Source organism: Micrasema longulum, unplaced genomic scaffold (genome assembly GCF_059751315.1).
Source record: "Micrasema longulum isolate JH-2025_06_02 unplaced genomic scaffold, ASM5975131v1 h1tg000334l, whole genome shotgun sequence".
Taxonomy (NCBI): Eukaryota; Metazoa; Arthropoda; class Insecta; order Trichoptera; family Brachycentridae; genus Micrasema; species Micrasema longulum.
Genome location: NW_028277538.1, coordinates 929,274 through 948,296, shown reverse-complemented (window position 1 = coordinate 948,296; position 19,023 = coordinate 929,274). Strand labels below are relative to the sequence as shown.

Sequence of the window (19,023 nt, the reverse complement as noted above, 5' to 3'; positions counted from 1 at the left end):
ACATTTTAATAAATCATTTCAAACCCATTAGTACACAAAAAAAGTTAATTATTTAGTTCTTACAAAGATTAGTTAACTTATTTATTTAATATTATACGGCACGAGTGCCTTTTACAATATAACATATAACAATATAATGAGTTAGTTAGATGTACAAATTTTTTAAAAAAATCTATCAAAACATGGGTATAAAAATAAATAAATAAATATATTTATACATATATATATATGTATATATATATATATATATATATATATATTTATATGTACATGCATGTATGTCAGCATAAAAAAAGATATAAAATGAATTAAATTGAATTACTTATAGCTGATTAACAAATGATGTACTGTTGTGTAGGCAAATTGGAGGGAAACACGGGTTCCATCCAATCTATAGACGGACCGCTTATGATATACACACCTCATATAACTAAAGATCACAGTGACAAGCCAATGAGTGCATCATGCACCCGATCCGTATATAGGATAAAAAGTTAACAAATTTGCAACCAATATTAAAGAAATAGAAATAAAACACAGGTGTATACAAATCCCAATTGATGTAATAAATATCAACATACAAGGAATTTCAGACAAACTTTATATAAAATAGTTGTGTCGATAGTTGTGTATAGTTGTGTCGATGGAAACAGTTCAGGCGAGATATTAGTTCAGTGTTCCATTCTTCCATCTTCTTCTAATCTTCCAAGAAGAAATATTGCCCGGCCCTCTTCTGCTCCATATCCTGAAATCATGGCCACATTATCAGTACACACATTCTTCTCTCTAGTTCTAACTCAGGTTGGCTCCGCTGAACGGAATGTCCTTACCTTGACAGAGGCAAATTTGTTGATACGTGGGCGGTAGTTGTTGGGATCTCTCCTGAAGGTGATTCCCAACAGCTCGAGGAAGCGATTCATCCCCTGCAGGAGGGTCTGCGGAGTGTTGGCCGTGGCCTTGACGGATGGAGTTCCCTCGAACACGATGACACGGTCAGCGAGATACGTGGCCATGATGAAATCGTGCTCTACCACGAAGCCGGTCTTCTTAGCGTGGAGGATAAACCTGGACATGACACAATGATATAAATATGTAATAAAAAAGTGAAAGTATAATTATATTAATGCATTTGAAACTCTACTTCCCCCCCCCCGTTGGAAAACCTAATAGTGAACACACATAGGGGAAAATCGGTGCCCATTATCAAGATCGAGAAGAGCTGCCGGAGAGAGCTCTCTGAGATCTGGAACTTAGTAAAATTTGTCTTAGAGTTACCTCTTGATGACCTTGGCGGCGACCAGACGCTGCTCGGAGTCCAGATAGGCCGAGGGTTCGTCTACCAGGTACACGTCCGCCGGCTTGCCCAGGCACAGCACGAGGGCGACACGCTGCAACTCACCCCCAGACAGGACCTGAACCTCCTGGTCCATGATCTCCTCCATGCGCATGGGCTTCATCACGTCCGTGATGAACTGCGGATGGACGTACGCATCGCGGATCTTCTCGTGCAGCAGGTAGCGCACCGGCCCCTGCGACTTGGGCGAGATCTTCTGCGGCTTGTAGCTGATGTTGAGCTGCGGCAGCTTGCCGGACTCTGGACAGCAAACATTACTCATTAAATGCTAATACACTTAGGCGGGGTTAGCTTGCAGAACTCCGTATCACGGATGCGTACATTTCCACGGACACTGTTGCAATCGTGTATCGTCTTTTCTGCGTGATCCCGTGTAGTTAGGATTCATTCTGACATTTCAGCTACCGCTGCAGGAGCCACCTTCGGGGTAAACTATGTGTCGTCTCACAACACACGGGATCATCCAAAAATAGAGGATACATATTAAACTCATTATTCATAAAATATACAGTTTTATTTTACAAATACTTTGGAAACTTGCTAAACGATCACAAAGGATTCCGGAACGAACTATGCGTAAGCTCTAATCAACCATCACGAGAGTAGCCAAAGAGTCAAAAACACATGCTCCGGAATCTGGATCTATTTCACACTTGGATATTTATTCTTCGTTCCGCCCGGACACGGGGAGTAATAATTACAACATTTTCTTAGTGGGTTATATCAAGTATTAACTGGGGCCGTCAGTGGGGTACTTTTCTGACCGACACAAAATGCCCGCAGATCAAATTCGGTGTTTATTGTTTATAGATGAACATAAAACACTCAAAATATCAATTTCACAATTTATTGTAGACAACAGTACTTTCGGATAATATTTAGGCGATGACACGCAAATTTCTATAAATTAGATAAGACAAAACAATATAATTTGTAGACATAATGTTAATCAAAAAGGCAATTTTACCATCCGCTGGAAGCGCCGCCTGCGCGTGCTTTAGACATTTTTGGAAAACAGGATCAAAGAATAGATCGAATACTTCACTCTTCGTCATCTCGAGTATTTAATAAACAAAAATATCAATAACTTAAACTGTCGCCGTAACAATACGGGACGGGACACATAACCTCACATTCTCGATTCATAAATCAATTTTTCTGGCAATATTGTTTACAATTTTTATGATGCGAAAAACGATTTAATATATTTATGATAAACAAATATCTCGCGATGTGTTTTGATGTCGTTGAACACGTTTATTTGTTATTGTAAGCATTTCAAACGTAATTGAAATTACAAATACGCAAATCCAGAAAATGACAGCGAATGACAGCGAGAAGCCGAGCCGACATGGGCGACATGTCAGTGGTATAAAATAGAACTAAATAACATGGCACATGTCCTATGACGTTTAAAATGTTACATTAAGCGGGAATTTTAAAATAGAAAAACGAATCATTATCATTTTTTAAAATATAATTGCGGCGCGGTTTTTTGTTAATTATAGTTTGATTCCGCGAACTCTACGCAGTTGCCGCATGAAAATCTATTTTTTGCTACTACTACTACCATCACGCCATTTCCCCGTAGGGGTAGGCAGAGAGAATGGACCGCCACACACGTCTATCTTGGCATACAATCCTAGCTTCTTCTACATTCATACATCTTGTCATACATGCCCTTCGGTTCTGTCTGCTTTTGACATGACCAGACTTAAGATTTTGGTTTATCTGATCATGCCACGTCTTCCTTGGTCGTCCTCGTCTAACGTTGCCGTTCATTTTCGCCATATATACTTGTTTTACCATTCTTTCGTCGTCCATTCGTTCTACCTAACGAAACCATCTCAGAGACCCTTTCTTAATCTTATCAATTATACTTGACTCAGATTTACACTCTCGCCTGATTTCATCATTCGTAACCCAGTCATACATTGATTTCCCACACATTCATCTAAGAGATCGCATTTCAAACGCGTTCACTCGGCTTTCATCCTTCCTCTGCCAGTTCCATGTTTCACTTCCATACATAAGTGTTGGGACTAAAACTCCGTTGTGCACTGCCAGTTTAGCTTCGATTGACATATTTTTATTAGAAATTACTGTGCTTAGTGCTCCGTTCATTTTGTTGCCCGCATTCACTCTTCTTTCAACATCTTTTTCTACACTTCCATCTCTTGACAACATGCTCCCAGATACACAAATTCTTCTACTTGCTCAAGACATTCGTTGTTTACATTTATTATGCAGTCAGTAACCTCACTATCCCTTTCAAATACCTCACTTTTGACTTACTTTCGTTCATCGCCAATTCGCTCTCCAGGCATACATCATACATTCTAGAGACTATTTGCTGCAAATCAGCCTCGCTGCTTGCTAACAGAACTGCATCGTCAGCATACAACAAGCAGCTTACTGAAAAATCATCCATTTTTGCTCCAATACCCATACATTCTATCTCTTTCATACAGTTGTCCATGTATAGATTAAACAACTATGGTGACATTACACATCCCTGTTTCACGCCTTTTGAGATCGCAAACAAGTTGTAAATCCCCCATTAACTCTTATACACGCTGAACTCTCCTCATAGAGAGACGATACTGCCCGTACAAGTTTATTGTCTACTCCATACTTTTCCAACACGCCCCACAATTTCATTCTATCTACTTTATCGTATGCTTTTTGCAAATCGACAAATGCGTAGAATAGTTTTTGACTTTTTGCCAAATACTTCTCCATTAGCATTCGCAGCGCAAAAATTTGATTCGTATCCGTATCTATTTTTTGAATTACTATAAAATATTTCGGATACTTAAATACTGTCTTAAAATTATTTTTGTAAAAAAAAATGCATTAGCTGATTCTGCATGTCCACCTCGTGTTGCAGTGGTTAGCGCGTTTGTTAACCATGCTCGATGTCCAGGGTTTGATTTCTGGAAAGATCTACATGAAATATTAGTTTAAACGGTGATTTTACCCTGCAGTATTCCACCGTTCCTGGACCGGTACACGTGGTCGAGATACGCCACATCAGGTGTGGTTATGGAAGCCGATTGAATATAATTTTCCAAATTTGTGATTGGATACAATTCGGTCTACAGAAACAGCAATAAAGCAAATTTTGTTTAAACAGGTTTAATTATTCTGCACCTACAAAACTTACTACGACAGACTTTTATCATTGTTTGACAAATACTTATTACTAACGGACTTATTAGTCCATAAAAAAACATGGCAAACACAATATTTATAATACATACAGGCACAATTGAAATAAATTACAAATAAAGAAAATTAAAGCTAAGACAAAAATTAAAACTAAGATATAAATAACCATAAAAGCCTGTTGGGGCATAGGCAACGAATGATCGACAAAAGAACTGGTTTAAAAAATGTGAATACTGGCGTACGCAGAGGCCCAGAAGACACGGCACAATCAGGATTAATGGAGAAGATGCATTTGTGTAGAAGATCCAAAGTATGTACAGATAGAGACCGTGACTTTCTGCCCTCTTCTGCGGGACGGAATAGAGATGACGTATTGAAGAGCTTATGACATATCGACGATTGTTCGATGTGATCACTTCAGACACCGTGTAGCATTAAAATTACCGTACTCTATTCCTTTTCGGCTTTGGGGTCGTGTCCACTGAATGTAAAAATATATAAATCAATAGTGAGAAAGAATAAATTAAAGTCTGACCTTCATCAGCTTCCAGGTTTCCAGCGAGCATACGGATAAAGGTAGTCTTGCCAGTTCCATTCTCTCCGAGTAGAACGAGGATCTCTGAATCACTAAACTGTCCTTTCTCCACTTGTAACTGGAAATCTCCCATCGTCTTCTTCATTTTAGGATACTCGTAATGCTTCATCCTTTTGATCTGCGCATATAATTAACTTGATATTATTTCTTTGATTTAAAGATACAAAAATTAACCAAGAGAGGAAGATGATTATAAAACCGAAGAATTTAGAGCGGTGATTGGCAATCGGCAGGCCGCAAAGTGCACCCTCTGGCCCGGACGTTATCGAGGATTTCACTTTTTTTTTTGTAAATCAGAATATTCAGGGTAATAAGTGTTGTAGTTGGCATGTTTTGTATTAAAAAGTCATTGCCAATTGTATTCTTTCATCGTAGCATTTCTTTTTTAAGAAATAATTTATATTTAAAAGTAATTTAAGAGCCCTCCTCACTAGGGAAACCTGTTCTGACGACTGTACAGTGATAATTTTTTTTTTTTTATTATATGTTATTTCACATGTCATTCAATTATTTTTTTTATTTCTTCTGTCCTCATTTTCTTAGATTTTGATTTCTCTTTTAAAATATAATTTGTTATCAGTTAACTTAATTTTAGGTGGAACCATATTGAACAATTTAGCAGAAAAATAATCCTCGCACCTTTGCCCAAATGTTGTGTTAAAGGGATATTATTTCTTTAATTGTATATTAGGGACATTGGTTTTTTATCCGTTTTGTTTGGCCTGCACGGATGACATTGACGGTCGCATGGCCCCCAAAAAGAATTGACATATTTATACGGCCCGCCACCGACACTAATTAAAAAGATGTAATGCAACGGTAGGAGAAGATTGAAATAAAATGCATTCTAATATACACATTAGGGAAAATTTTTAAAGTAATCTATGAAAAATAGTCCAGTAAAAAAAAATTTTTTTGCTCCTTATTAGTTATAAGTGATTTTATTTTCTAATATAGGAATTATGTCATGATAAAAAGGGAAGCAATCTTAATCCACCGTTTTTGCCACACCGCAATGGGACCACAACCCGACCCGACTCATGAAGAAAGATAGATAAAATGTATATCAAAAGTTCTGCAATAACCTTTAGTGAATTAAGCTCCAATACCACTGATATTTTTACTGTCTAAAAAATAAAAACGCTACGTACCTCCTCTTCCACAGCAGATTCTGATACTTTAAATATGAGAGACTCTGTTCTGAACCTCATATTCTCAGTTGGCACATATCCGTCTAAAAATATATTAATACCTAAAACAAAGAAAAGCGTTACACTCATTCCATGATGACAAATGTTAGGAAACATGTTGAAGTATCAGATCTACGTACCTTCCCTTACGGAGAAGGGCATGGTGACAACACCGTACACCCCGGGCATACCGTACAGGCAGCAGATGAAGTCGGACAAGTAGTCCAATACTGACAAGTCGTGTTCTACCACTATCACGAATCTGAAATACGATTTACTCTCAAGCTCCAAACACCGAATGACCAAATAATGCACATAAACAGTATTATGAATAACACAAATAGTTCACAGTGAGGAAGTTCAGCGATTAAAAAAAAAATATATGTATTTGTTAATAGACTATCAAACCAATCCAAAAATTATAAAAAATAAATGCTATATATCCTACTGTCGGCACTTTGATTTTTTAAAGTTTTGTAATTATGAAATTACTCCACGTTTGACGTCACAAGAAGTGAGAATGTATGAAGAAAAATGGGTCCTGAACATTTCGGTGTAAAAAACGGGAAAATGTAATATCGAGGAACATAAAAACGAGGTTTTACTGTAGTACAACTGGGTACATTGCTTAGTAAGGAGAATTTTTAGAGAAGCCGTAACAGAAGCGATTTTTAAAATTACTATAATACTTTAGTGCCATATTTTCCACCTGCAATGATGACATTTTCAGTAATAACTAGCTATTTGACTGAGGAATAAAACTAACTTATCGGGATGTATGAGCGAGCGGATGGTTTGGGCAGCGTTAAGTCTTTGCTTCACATCCAAGTACGAAGAGGGTTCGTCAAACATGAAGATATCTCCGTCCTGAATGCACACCATAGCACAAGCGAACCTCTGGAGCTCTCCCCCTGAGAGCGCTGAAATCTGACGGTCACGAATGTGAGACAAATCTGGAAGAAAAATAAACAAGATGTTTTAGGTTATATTTTCATTTAGCGTAGCGATCGGCGTATTCAGCAACTGTGCACGAGTTGCACAACTATCCCAGGTTCGATTCATAATATTATAATTCATTTAAAAGCTATCATTTCCCCGCAATATTTTACACTTCCTCGGACCGGCACCTTAAGCTCGAGACGTATCGTGTGCCCCGACTCGACGCAGATTTTCTAGCGAGTCAATAAATGTTATTAAAAATAAAATGAATGATGGAGATACACTGTACTATACACTAATGCGGTGTTCTATGCATTATTGGATGCGGATAGGGGAAATAGTACGGAGTAAAATAATATGTATGAGCAAATTAGACTACAATTTCTCAGAGAATGATGAATATGTTCATAATCGCAAACTAAAATATTGTTTTTTAACAGTAAGAATAATTTTTACATCTTAGAAGAAAATTTATAAACCGAGGTAGGTACAAACATTTTATAAAAATAATATTTTTACATGTAACCCAGTTTCACATACCTATTTTCAAGATTCCCAAAAACTGGTTTATTAAAAATACACAGATATTATATTGAACAGTAGATATGTCACCGTACCGAGCATGTCGCAGATTATATGTTGGTTTTTCCGCTCGTCCTTCTTGTCTAGCAGCTGGCCGACCGTTCCCTTGACGGCCTTGGGTATCTGGTCCACGTACTGCGGCTTGATGAGCGCTTTCAGGTCGTCCTCCAGGATCTTAGTGAAGTAGTTCTGCAGCTCGGAGCCGCGGAAGTGAGACAGAATCTCTGACCAATCGGGGGGGTCCTAAACAGAATTTCGTACGATCATTATTTAATTTACAAAATCTGATAAAGGGTTCGATAGAGTGACTGAGATAAATTATGTAATTATAATGTAATAAATTTACAAACATCCCGACAACATAAACAGAGATGATGGGATGCGATTAAAATCATCCTGGTACCCAGTCATAAAGAAATCGCATAAAGATTGCAATGTAACACAGATTTGTGATACGGTATAGATCCTAAGTACATAATGGTACACATTAATCTAAACGACTACGACACGGTACAAGTCCCAAATACATAACATCACACAAAAACGACTACGACACGGTAAAAATTCTAAGTACCTAACGTAACACATATTCATACACAAATAACATCAACCCTGATGATGGACGCTGTAACGCGATCCGAAACGTCGGTAGAGAGTACGAACGACACACGGCATAATAACCCAGAAAAACTTATTGTGCATTTATGACTTTTGTTTTTCATATGAAAAGGAAATAAATTACTTGAACCGACAGCTCATACACATTTGGCAGTTTTATTTCCACAGCATATTTTTTGGAAATGTTAATTTAGCCAAGCATATTTTCTATTAAAACTTCAATTTAGCCATTCATAATTTTTTTGGTTGTTTAGTTTCCAGATTGAATAACTGCGCTTGAGTTAGGGTGGCTTAAAACTTAAGATTTTTTCATGTAACTACATACTCGAATAAAATTTATGTCAAATTTCTCAGTGCATCATTTACCAATAATATTTAGTATTGTACCAAACAGAACTATCTTAAAATACTGTCAACCCTGTGGTGTGGTTGCTATGACGCTTTCATTGCGAAAGGATTCTAGATTCAAATTCCGATAATTATTATTATTGTAAATAATTTATATAGCGCTGCACAATTTGTTTCTTTAACTTAGGTGTATTCGACTGAATGAGATTTAACCAAGCATAGTGACCTGTTGTGGAGCATAAACAAGTATGTAGTTTGTAACATGTCATGTAGGGCTAAAAATATTTTATATAAGAGTTGCATTCTTTTTATCTTGTTTATAATGTACAAGGTTTATATTTACTTCAAAGGGATAGTTATTTATTAGTTTACTTAAAAAAAATTGTATCCTTTTCAATTTACTAAAAAAAAACTTTATAAAGTTTTTGTGTAAAACATGTAAGGATCGGATAGGATGTTTCGGCTGATCCCTATTTTAGGAGCTTCTCCGCATTTACTCTGGCGAGGAAACCATAGAAAACTCACCGGGAGAAAGTGGACTGTTGTCGTTCGTCAACAGACCTTCCGATCCACTAGAAGTGAGTTCGGCATTTAGAGCCCCACTATCATGGGTACATTTTATTACCTTAACCATATATATCATGTATAATCTCGCCATTCTTGACGGGTTATAGCTCAGTAGTCGCAACTTACCGTGAAGCGGCCCAGGTTGGGTTTCTGCTTTCCCGCGAGGATCTTCAGAGCCGTGGATTTGCCGATACCGTTCTGGCCCACCAGCCCTAGGACCTCCCCGGGGCGGGGTATCGGGAGACGGTGGAGCTTGAAGGAGTTCTTGGAGTAGCGATGCGTCGTGTGCTTCTCCAGGTTGGAAGGCAGGTTGATGATTGTGATGGCATCGAACGGACATTTCTAGAAAAGCAAACCAAATGAGTGATGCGTAAAAATTGCATTCAAGTAGAAATTAGGCGGATTTTTTTCCCACCGCATAAAAAATATTTACATACATAGATAAATACTAAACAAACAGTATTACAATCGTAAAATAAATATTTATCCACGGAATAAAACAGTGAATAAAAAAAAGTTCATTTAATGTTAGTTTTGTATTCATAAAATGATGAAGGATGAGTGTACAATTGGTTAAAATGAAAACAAAAGTGATGCCCGATAAAAGTGGCACACATTGCTTACAACGTTAGTAAGGAATGTGCATTCTTGTTTCAATCATTCTGTTACTCAAAACATTTAAATAAATTAAACACATCACTTTTAGCTATGAAAGGTTGTTATACAACCATTTCTCTACTGCCATATTAATTTAGTAAATTGTCATCTAATATTAGAATGATGATAAGGATTATTGCCGTATAGATTGATTGGGACGTCGCAAATAAAACTGTCTGTAATGTTATACATGGAAGTCGCTAAAATGGAATGCAGACTGACCTTAACACAGATACCACAGCCGATGCAGAGTTCCTCGGAGATGGCGGCTATCTTGGTGTTGGGAGTGACCTCTATACACAGCTTGCCCATCCTCACTACGGGACAACTCTTCTTGCATTCCTGGCGACATCTCTTCGGCTTGCATCTGTCGGCATTCACTATAGCTATCCTAGTTTGCTTGTCCGTTTCATCTCCAGCCTTATTTCGAGACATAGCTGAAATTAAAACATAAAAAAATATTCGTTTAAATACTTCAACGTAATAAACATATGTGAACTGAATTTAAAACTGCATAACCTCTAAAGTATGTCCATTGACAGCTGTTAAAAAACAGCGAAGTGACACAAAATAATTCTGGAAGAGTTTTGTTAGAGTATTGGGAAACTAAGTGCTGATTAAGCGTTCGATATATTTATTTACCTGTCAAAAAAGGCGAACGTTGACTGAAAAGTCAAACGATCGCGTGTCGGTCGAGAGCCGTCAAACGTCCAAAAGAGGCATAGAAAAATTTCGAAATGAAAAGTTGATTACCATAGACTGGCTCATTGGTAAGATTGGCACTACAACAGTTTATTTTGACTGTGCCGGGTTCTTGGTATTGGTTGGTACCAAAAAATAATAATTACGAGTAATAATATCGTTAGTGAAAAAAAACAAGGAACAGCTTTACAAATTAGCTTATTAGTCAAATCAAAAGAGGAATTACACTATTAACAATGACCGTTATCCGAAAGTTATAATTTGGTTTTGTAAATAAGTTTTTTTAACTCAATTCTAAATAACTAACAAGAATACTTTATATATACAGGTGTTCTTTAAACCCTGTCACATCCGAAACCACGATGATCAGTGTGAGCAAGAAGACATGTTGGCACATTAAAATTAATTTTTAGAACGAATAAAATGTTTTAAAAAATATATTAAAAAAAACAAATGGTTGTTAACTTCTGCATGAGAGCAACGAGGAGGGGGAGGGGAGTCTGACACACCGTTAACCACGTGGCCGCGCCCCCCCTCGCTTCTCCCCTACAGAAGTAAGCAACTATTTGTTCTTTTTAATATTTTATTTTTACAAATTTTCTTTGTTCTAAATATTTTTTTAAATATGCCTACATGTCTTCTTGCCCATACTGATCATCGTGGTTTTGGATGTGACAGGGTTAAAAGAACACCCTGTACTTACAACTTATTCCACCTCCTGCAACAAACATTTGTTTCCAATGTTTTTTTACCCTTTCCAAAATATTTTACATATTTTTTTAAAGAAACACAAAAATACTTTTATCAAAAACTTTTATTATTTCAATCAGTTATTATATTATAATTACCTAATTTCCCAATTTACCATAAGTTTATATGTATGTAGTCCGCGATTAGTTTTTAATTAAAAAAATAGTAATCTTGTAATCAATTGAATACAGCACTTCACAGACAGACCGACCAGAACTAGTGAACAGGAAAGGGATAGCGTTTCACCACAACAATACACGACCACATGTGGCAATAATAACTCAACACAAGTTAAGATAATTTAATTGGGAGTTAAATAAGCATCCACTATATTCTCCAGATCTTGCCCCATCCGATTTTCACTTATTCAGATTGCTACAGAATTTTAAAAACTTTACTGTTAAAGTTATTAATTATTCTCTAATACTTGTGAAATAAACAGGTTTATGGAAAGATGGGTAATTATCATTACGTGTTTTTAAAATTAACATCAATCAACAGCGACAACATACGAAATGAGCAAACGCCCCGAATTAGCAGACAAGAGTTACTACAGACAGATACTGGAAGAAATCATACAAAAAGATTGAAAGAATGATAATATACAGATGTTCTTTAAACCCTGTCACATCCGAAACCATGATGATCAGTATGGGCAAGAAGACACATAAGCACATTAAAAAAATTATTTAGAACAAAGAAATTTTTAAAAAACAAAATGTTAAAAAAAAACAAATGGTTGCTTACTTCTGCAGGGGAGAAGTGAGGGGAGCGCAGTTGTCTGTGTATCAGCCTCCCTCCTCCCCCTCCTCGTTTCTCCCCTGCAGAAGTAAGCAACCATTTGCTTTTTTTAAAATTTAATTTTTTAAAATTTTATTCGTCCTAAAAATTGATTTTAATATGGCAATATGTCTTCTTGCTCATACTGATCATCGTGGTTTCGGATGTGACAGGGTTTAATAAACACCCAGTATATAAGCGTTTTTGAAAAAAAACTTCTTTTTGTCTTTAAAAAATATATTCTTATTTTTGCACCACCTGGCAAAGAGGCCCAATTATTGGGTTTGAGGAAATGACATTTAATTCTTGTTATCTCACAGGTAATCAAACTCAAAACCTTCCATGTGTGAGGCAAGCGTCTTAGCTATTACACCACGGGGGGCATTATTTTTAAGGTCTTATAAATCAAGACATATAATAGATATCATTAATTGTGTGAGAAAAGTCAGAAGCAGATATTATGGGTATACATATATAATAAAACATTAGAAATACATATGTATGCATTTATTCCCTAAAAAACATTTTTATTTATTAAAGCTAATTAATATACAATCATAAAATTATTTTTATATGTAATGCCATTTTCTTCTCTTTATTTTTTTTAAAAAACGATTTTGTAAAGCAATACTTAGCTAACACATATATACCACGATGTGGAAGTAGTTGTTTCATTGAAAAAAGTATTCACAATATTGTCTCTCATGTTCACAATATTTTCTTGGCATTTAATGACAGTTAAAGGAAAGCAATGATTCGTATGTAAACAATAACTAAAATCAGTCATAAATATAATAATATTATCGTATTTACAGATCATTGTACAGGGAGCGGCAAAATGCTCTGACGGTTTCTGCCGCCGTACTGTTGAGCGAGTAGGCGGTGGGGGGTGGTGGGGATAGGTGCGTTTCAGAGTCCACATGTGGACGTTTTCAGTAGCCATGGAACAGTGGTTGGCTGAGCACCATGCGTTTGTTGTCGAAACAATTTTTAAAAGTGGTGATTCCTGCGTTGCTGTTCAGCGGTAGTTCCGTAGATGTTTTAATGGTGGATCCAAGAGAAGGAGTCCCAATTTGTACAACAGTTTTTCTCGTGTATTTTATATGTAAATACAAGAGATAACACGGTCACAAGATCGCTTGGAATAGCAGCCCTGTTCCCCGAACTTCAGAGAAATCGTTTAGTGCGCAAAAGGATGCGGTTCCAGCAGGATGAAGCAACTGCACATACAGCCAATGAGGTGATGGACTTTTTGGGACGCAAGTTTCGTGGCTGAGTCATATCGCGTTTTGAGGACACTGCATGGCCAGCTTGCTCCTCAGACCTTAGCAGTTGTGATTTTTTTCTTGCGGGGGTTCCTTAAAGCGGGAGTTTACACAAACAAACCCCGCATACTGAACGAACTGAAAGAAGCCCTAAGCCGATAAATCGCCAATCTGTCTCATGCAATGTTAGAGAAGGTATTCAACAGCTTCAGTGCAAGACTGGAAGAATGCTTGGTCAAAAAAGGACATCGTTTAAAGGAGGTTATCTCAAATTTTAAACGGATGAAATCAGTTTTTCTATTATTTTCATTCATTTACATGAACACCCTTCCGTAATAAGCAATAAAAAATTTTCTATCACTTTTAATTTTTGTGTTATTTTTACTTTAAAACTTCAGATCATTTTCCCGCTCCCTGTATATCTCCCCTATTTTTGAAAAAATAATAATGGGTGATAATACAGATGTAAGACAGAAAGCCAACAATTTTATCAATGCAAATATATATTATTAACATTGAAGCTATTATTGAGTACAAAAAGCAAAGGTTTGTTGAATGTTACTTAAATATTTTTTTACTTCATTGAATACTTATATATTTTTAAATGAAATAAATAATCGGCGAAATCAGCATATTTCAAACTTATATTACCATATCTTGCATACGTCTAAATGTTTATAGATAAGTAATGGATTTAACCCCCGGTAGTTTACCAATATTGATAAATGTTACAAAAGAGGTGGAAGAACATAATATATTGTAGAATTGACATGAATGTTTAAACATAGGCAGAATGTTAGTATAAAAGCCAATGACATATCATGAGACTTCTATATTCTCTTCTCATATATGTTCTTCAACTTGGTTATAATATCTATAAATTATATGACAGTAACTCGAAAGCACTATTTTGGATATGATATATATTTTTGCAACATAATATAAAAAACAGATGGGCACCTTTTGATTATGAAAACTAATTTGGATTTTAAAAAAATGGATTTATACAATATTAGCACCAAGCCATTTTCCAATGGCATCTGATCCACCAGGAAGCTATCTGAATAGCAACAAGTCACCTTTATTAAGAAGACAGGTTGGATTGAGTAGAAAGATTTAAAAAAGTAACATGTCGATCAATATCGCTATACTATTAATTTGTTATATTGTTTAGTTTCCCTGGATAACACCCCAGATGGATTATATTGTTTTCAGGTAATGAATAAATGCCGCTACTCATATAGGTATGCGCAAATAAGAAAAAGGGAGAAAACATATTTAAGAAAATAAACATTTTTTTTTATTAAATCACCAATGTTCATCCGTGATAGCTGTGGCTCGAATCTAGAAGGGCCAATGTCAAGTTTTAACTATTTTATACACACATACATGTGTAATAATGTTTTTTTATTAATATTTGTCAACAATGACATCAAAGAGACCATTATCTATTCAATTCTCTCCTGTAATATTAAGATTAACATTGGCTTTTATAGACCCGAGCCACAGATTACTAGATAACTTCATTACTTCGTGACTGTCAGAATCACCGAATGTTTTTTACTTTTGTTTTTTATTAAAACACACTCCCACTTAACAGTCAGTCGAGTCCACCATCATATATACGGATGGTCAGTTGTGAGGTGGGGGTAGCGAGGGGCTACTGGGGGGAGTCCCCCTCCGCGGTCCCCTCCGCCCCCCCCTCAGGCACCCACAGCCCCGAGTCTACGCAGCGCTTCATGAAGTACACCGCCTCGTCCTTGGGCATCTTGGCGATAGTCTCCTGAAGGAGGGGAATGTTTCGCTCGTTGAAACACTTCTGCAAATCCTGTAAACATCAACATTCTTACTGAGTATCATCAGTGGAAAATTCAACACGGCCTCGGACAAACATAGGCCCCAGAATTGGAATATTATTTTTCATAATACTTAATATCGGACTACACATAGTCAACATGACTTAATCATTTGTCTCTTATAGTTTGATATCCCCAATCTAAAATCCTCGGCTAATAATTATTGATAAGACATTTCAATAATATTGATAAGAATTTGCATATTCAAATACATTCGAAAGGTACACAGCAAAAACGACCCCATTAACAAATAGTAAATTTTACAGCACCGCGTTCGTACGAAATAAAATAGGTTTTCACAATTGATACATCAATACCTACGATATATTTTTACATACAATCGCAGAAAAATGTCAACTTAAAAATTTTTCAAAAAATCCTTCCTTAAATAGACAAAAATCGAGCTCATTGCGGCGTTAGTCGTATTCTGATAGTTTTTGTGCCAGCCGCGACCCCATATATTTTTCTCAGAAGTAAATATTCCATCCATCAAACCCATTCAAGAGAAAAAAATAACATTATTTTATCACGAAAATGGGAAAATGGCAATATACCCTTCATATTTTATGTAGGGCTTCCATTTTGGTTATATTCCAATGTGTACACACATTAAACCTTAAAACACAAAAATTGGCAAACTAAATAATATAGGGATAGCGCAAGTGACGAAAGACATAATACATTAGTGTAAATCAGAAGGAGAACGGTTCGTTCTGGGGGGGGACGCGGGTAGGAGTAGGGTCGCATACCTCCGGCAGTTCCTCGAACACCTCCTGCGGGTCGAGGCCCCCCGGGCCGAGGCGCTCCTGGCGCTCCTGCTCCTCCTGCTCCCTGAGCGCCTCGGCGATCTTCTCCCGCGCGCGCTTCTCTATCCGCAGCTTGAACTGCCGCAGCTCCTCCTCAAAGGACTCCTTGTACACGGGCTCCGCCACCTGGATGCGCGAGAAGAAGGATGCCACGCACCCGCGCGGGTCCACATCCAGCTGCTTGGACAGCTCCAGGATGTACTGCATGCAGATGGTCTGGTGGGCCACGTGCGCCATGAGCTCCGACTTGTCCTCCATCTGCAGGTCGATACACCAGATGACCAGGTAGTTGGCGGTCTCCTCGCACGCCAGATGGGAGTGCTCCTGGAGGAACCTCTTGGAGTCGTCGTACTTGCGCAGCATGCCGAACCGCTTAAGGATTTTCTCATTCTCCTTGATGAACTTGCGCATGTTTTCCTCGCGCTGCTCGTCGGTGAGTTCCTTGTCGGAGCGCGGGGCGGGCGTGTTGATGACGGTCTTGGTGAAGCCGGACTTGCTTATGGTGTCCACGTTCCAGGGGGCGCTGCGTTCCTTCTTCTCCAGCTCGGACTCCTTCCGCTCGAGCCTTTCGCTCTCCTTCTCCAGATCCTCGAGCGCCTTCCTCAGCTCGTCCATGCCGGCCCCGGGAGCGGCGGCCGCCAGCTGCTCGCGCGCCTCCTGGAGCTTGCGGCGGTGCTCCTTGCGGCTGGTCTCCAGCGCTTCCTTCTCCCGCTGCTGCTCCTCCATTCGCTCCACGCGCGCCTGATGCCGCCACCGAAACAAGGATCCCGTGTCGATGTTGGGATGCGTTTCATCTTCGTCATCCGAAATCTGAAATAAAAAGGAATTTTGAAGCATTTCCCGAATAATCAAATGACGCTCGGAATTCTCATGTGCTGTGTATGATGCTGCGTAATTATTCACAAATTAAAAGAATAAGAAAATAAATTTTCTACTTTGAGATGACATGATCGAAATCCTTCTGTTGATAGTTCGGTGACATTCGGACTTCTAATGCGGAAGTAGAAATTAATCCAACACTGGGAAAGTATTAAGTAAATCCATTGAATTGACCAGATTTTGTTTTATGCAAATAAGATAAGTTAACAAGTCAATTTTAACAATTAGGTTATCACATCAAGTTTTTAAGCTATGTTAGTCTTGATGCGCTCTCACGATCAAGTTGAATAGTTACATTTGTAACTTCCTGTGTTGATATTTGAGACATGAGGTAAAGATTTTTGAACTGATCATAAAATTCAAGTTTGACAGGGAAGGCTACTGTGCCGAGAATAAAATTGTAGTACTATGAAACCTCAATACAGATTGATTCGTAACAAAGTTAGGTCAATTGCGGGTGTGCTTATATTTGATTAGCAACCATAGTACAATTTTAAAAAGAAGCTACATTTGAATAAAAAAATCGAGATAAATGAAACGGCCAGGACACCAAAATATAAGTATAGTTAATTAGATGAAATACACGTTACAAAGTTAAAACGTTACCTCTATATTTTTCCATTTACTATAATCAACCATTTTTCTTGTTATATATGATAGTTCACTAAACAATATTTAAACGACAAGCCCTTACGTCAAGCTGATATTTCGCGCATTCCAGAATATTCAGTTCAGGGATTCATTAGATTCATGAATTTATGCCAAAACCGGTACACTGTTGCCAGTGTAACACAGTATTTAATATTTCGTATTTTTTTGTATTCTGGCAATAAACATAGTTCCTATCTAATTTTAGAAGATCGTAATAAAAAGTAATCAATATAATTATTATAGTATTTATAATTCATTTATAAATGTTATTTATGTATTTATTTAATAATTGCAGTCTGCATTACTTTACGGGCTGTTTAACCAAAACCACCTCTACAAAGGCCCGGGTACTAAAATCAAGATGGCGGCAAAAGACCAATCTTCGCCGCCATCTTGATTTTAAAATGTGCAATAAACAACTGTCAAAAATGTCAAATTGATAAGCATAATTTGTGAAATTGATGCTCCGTACTGAAATAGGTTATGTATTGCAATATTGTCAGTTCTTGGTGGAATTCTATTGTAATTAACATATTACAATAGAAATGGAAATCATTTAAGAGAAGATCTACGAAATTCCAGACATTAACAGGGCTTACGATCTGTCATTGGCTGGTTCAAGTGGCCACTTTATGTACTGCATAACATTCTTGGTCGTCTTTTTCTACCCTTCATTCTTGAAAAATATTTTCATATCCGTTTTACTATTCGCCGTATCGCAAGGCTGGATTTATTCATAATTGATTTTCCATGCATTCGCCTAAGCTAGATATCGTATTTTGACCGCATTTACTTGGCTTTCATACATTGAATTCCTTCCTCTGTCAGTTTTATAATTCACCTCTATATATAATTGTCGGAACTAAAACACAGTTATGCACTGCCAGTCAAGCTTAGATTAATATATTTTTATTTGTACGTGCTGTAGCGCAGTTGGTTAGACAGCCAACTGTGAAACTGACATCGCAGGTTCAATTCCCACCAATTGCAAGAAAAAATCCAACAAAGATTTTTCTCAATTAGCTTGGGTGCTGTGATGTATTACTCTCTGTATAACTTCCTTCCACATCTTCTCTTTCCTATCTGCTGTCAAATCTCTAAAATAGAGACTTTGGTAGCGGGTTAATCCTTTCATAATAAAGATACTATGCTAAGTTTGCCATTTACATTGTTTCCCGTATTCATTCTGCGTTCAACATCTTTTTCTACTCTTCCATCTCTTGAATACATGCTTCCTAGATACAAAAAATTCTTCTATATGCTCAAAGGTAATGTCGTTCACATTTATTATGCACTCGGTATGTATACCTTAC

At 37.2% G+C, this 19,023-nt stretch overlaps 2 protein-coding genes across 3 annotated transcripts; both read right to left on the bottom strand.

Moving 5' to 3' along the window:
* Positions 1-545: 545 nt before the first annotated feature.
* On the bottom strand, positions 546-10,737 carry pix (ATP-binding cassette sub-family E member 1 pix). Its single transcript, XM_088225187.1, has 11 exons — positions 10,664-10,737; positions 10,244-10,458; positions 9,491-9,706; positions 7,867-8,074; positions 7,077-7,263; positions 6,451-6,572; positions 6,272-6,372; positions 5,061-5,238; positions 1,276-1,594; positions 831-1,065; positions 546-745 (listed from the first exon to the last, which is right to left on the bottom strand). The coding sequence occupies exons 2-11, from the start codon at positions 10,454-10,456 to the stop codon at positions 698-700; spliced, it is 1,827 nt and encodes a 608-aa protein (XP_088081313.1). The 5' UTR covers positions 10,457-10,458; positions 10,664-10,737; the 3' UTR covers positions 546-697.
* Positions 10,738-12,745: 2,008 nt separating this feature from the next.
* Positions 12,746-17,836, bottom strand: Cdc37 (cell division cycle protein 37). Of its 2 annotated transcripts, none has more exons than XM_088225184.1 (3): positions 17,666-17,836; positions 16,124-16,990; positions 12,746-15,346 (listed from the first exon to the last, which is right to left on the bottom strand). In XM_088225184.1, the coding sequence occupies exons 1-3, from the start codon at positions 17,696-17,698 to the stop codon at positions 15,179-15,181; spliced, it is 1,068 nt and encodes a 355-aa protein (XP_088081310.1). In that variant the 5' UTR covers positions 17,699-17,836; the 3' UTR covers positions 12,746-15,178. The 2 variants fall into 2 exon arrangements, with proteins under 2 accessions (XP_088081310.1, XP_088081311.1); XM_088225185.1 differs by having other exon boundaries at positions 17,754-17,817.
* Positions 17,837-19,023: the final 1,187 nt, after the last annotated feature.

Bases quoted from the DNA above. Each gene is read 5' to 3' on its own strand.
- pix (XM_088225187.1), bottom strand. From the start codon at position 10,456: ATGTCTCGAAATAAGGCTGGAGATGAAACGGACAAGCAAACTAGGATA. The intron at 5,239-6,271 runs GTACGTAGCGTT...TTATATGCGCAG, and splicing joins AATCTGCTGTGGAAGAGGAG to ATCAAAAGGATGAAGCATTA. The intron at 1,595-5,060 runs GTCAGACTTTAA...TTTGCTGTCCAG, and splicing joins AAACCTGGAAGCTGATGAAG to AGTCCGGCAAGCTGCCGCAG.
- Cdc37 (XM_088225184.1), bottom strand. From the start codon at position 17,698: ATGGTTGATTATAGTAAATGGAAAAATATAGAG. The intron at 16,991-17,665 runs GTAACGTTTTAA...TTTTTATTTCAG, and splicing joins GTAAATGGAAAAATATAGAG to ATTTCGGATGACGAAGATGA. The intron at 15,347-16,123 runs GTATGCGACCCT...TGATGTTTACAG, and splicing joins TGTTCGAGGAACTGCCGGAG to GATTTGCAGAAGTGTTTCAA.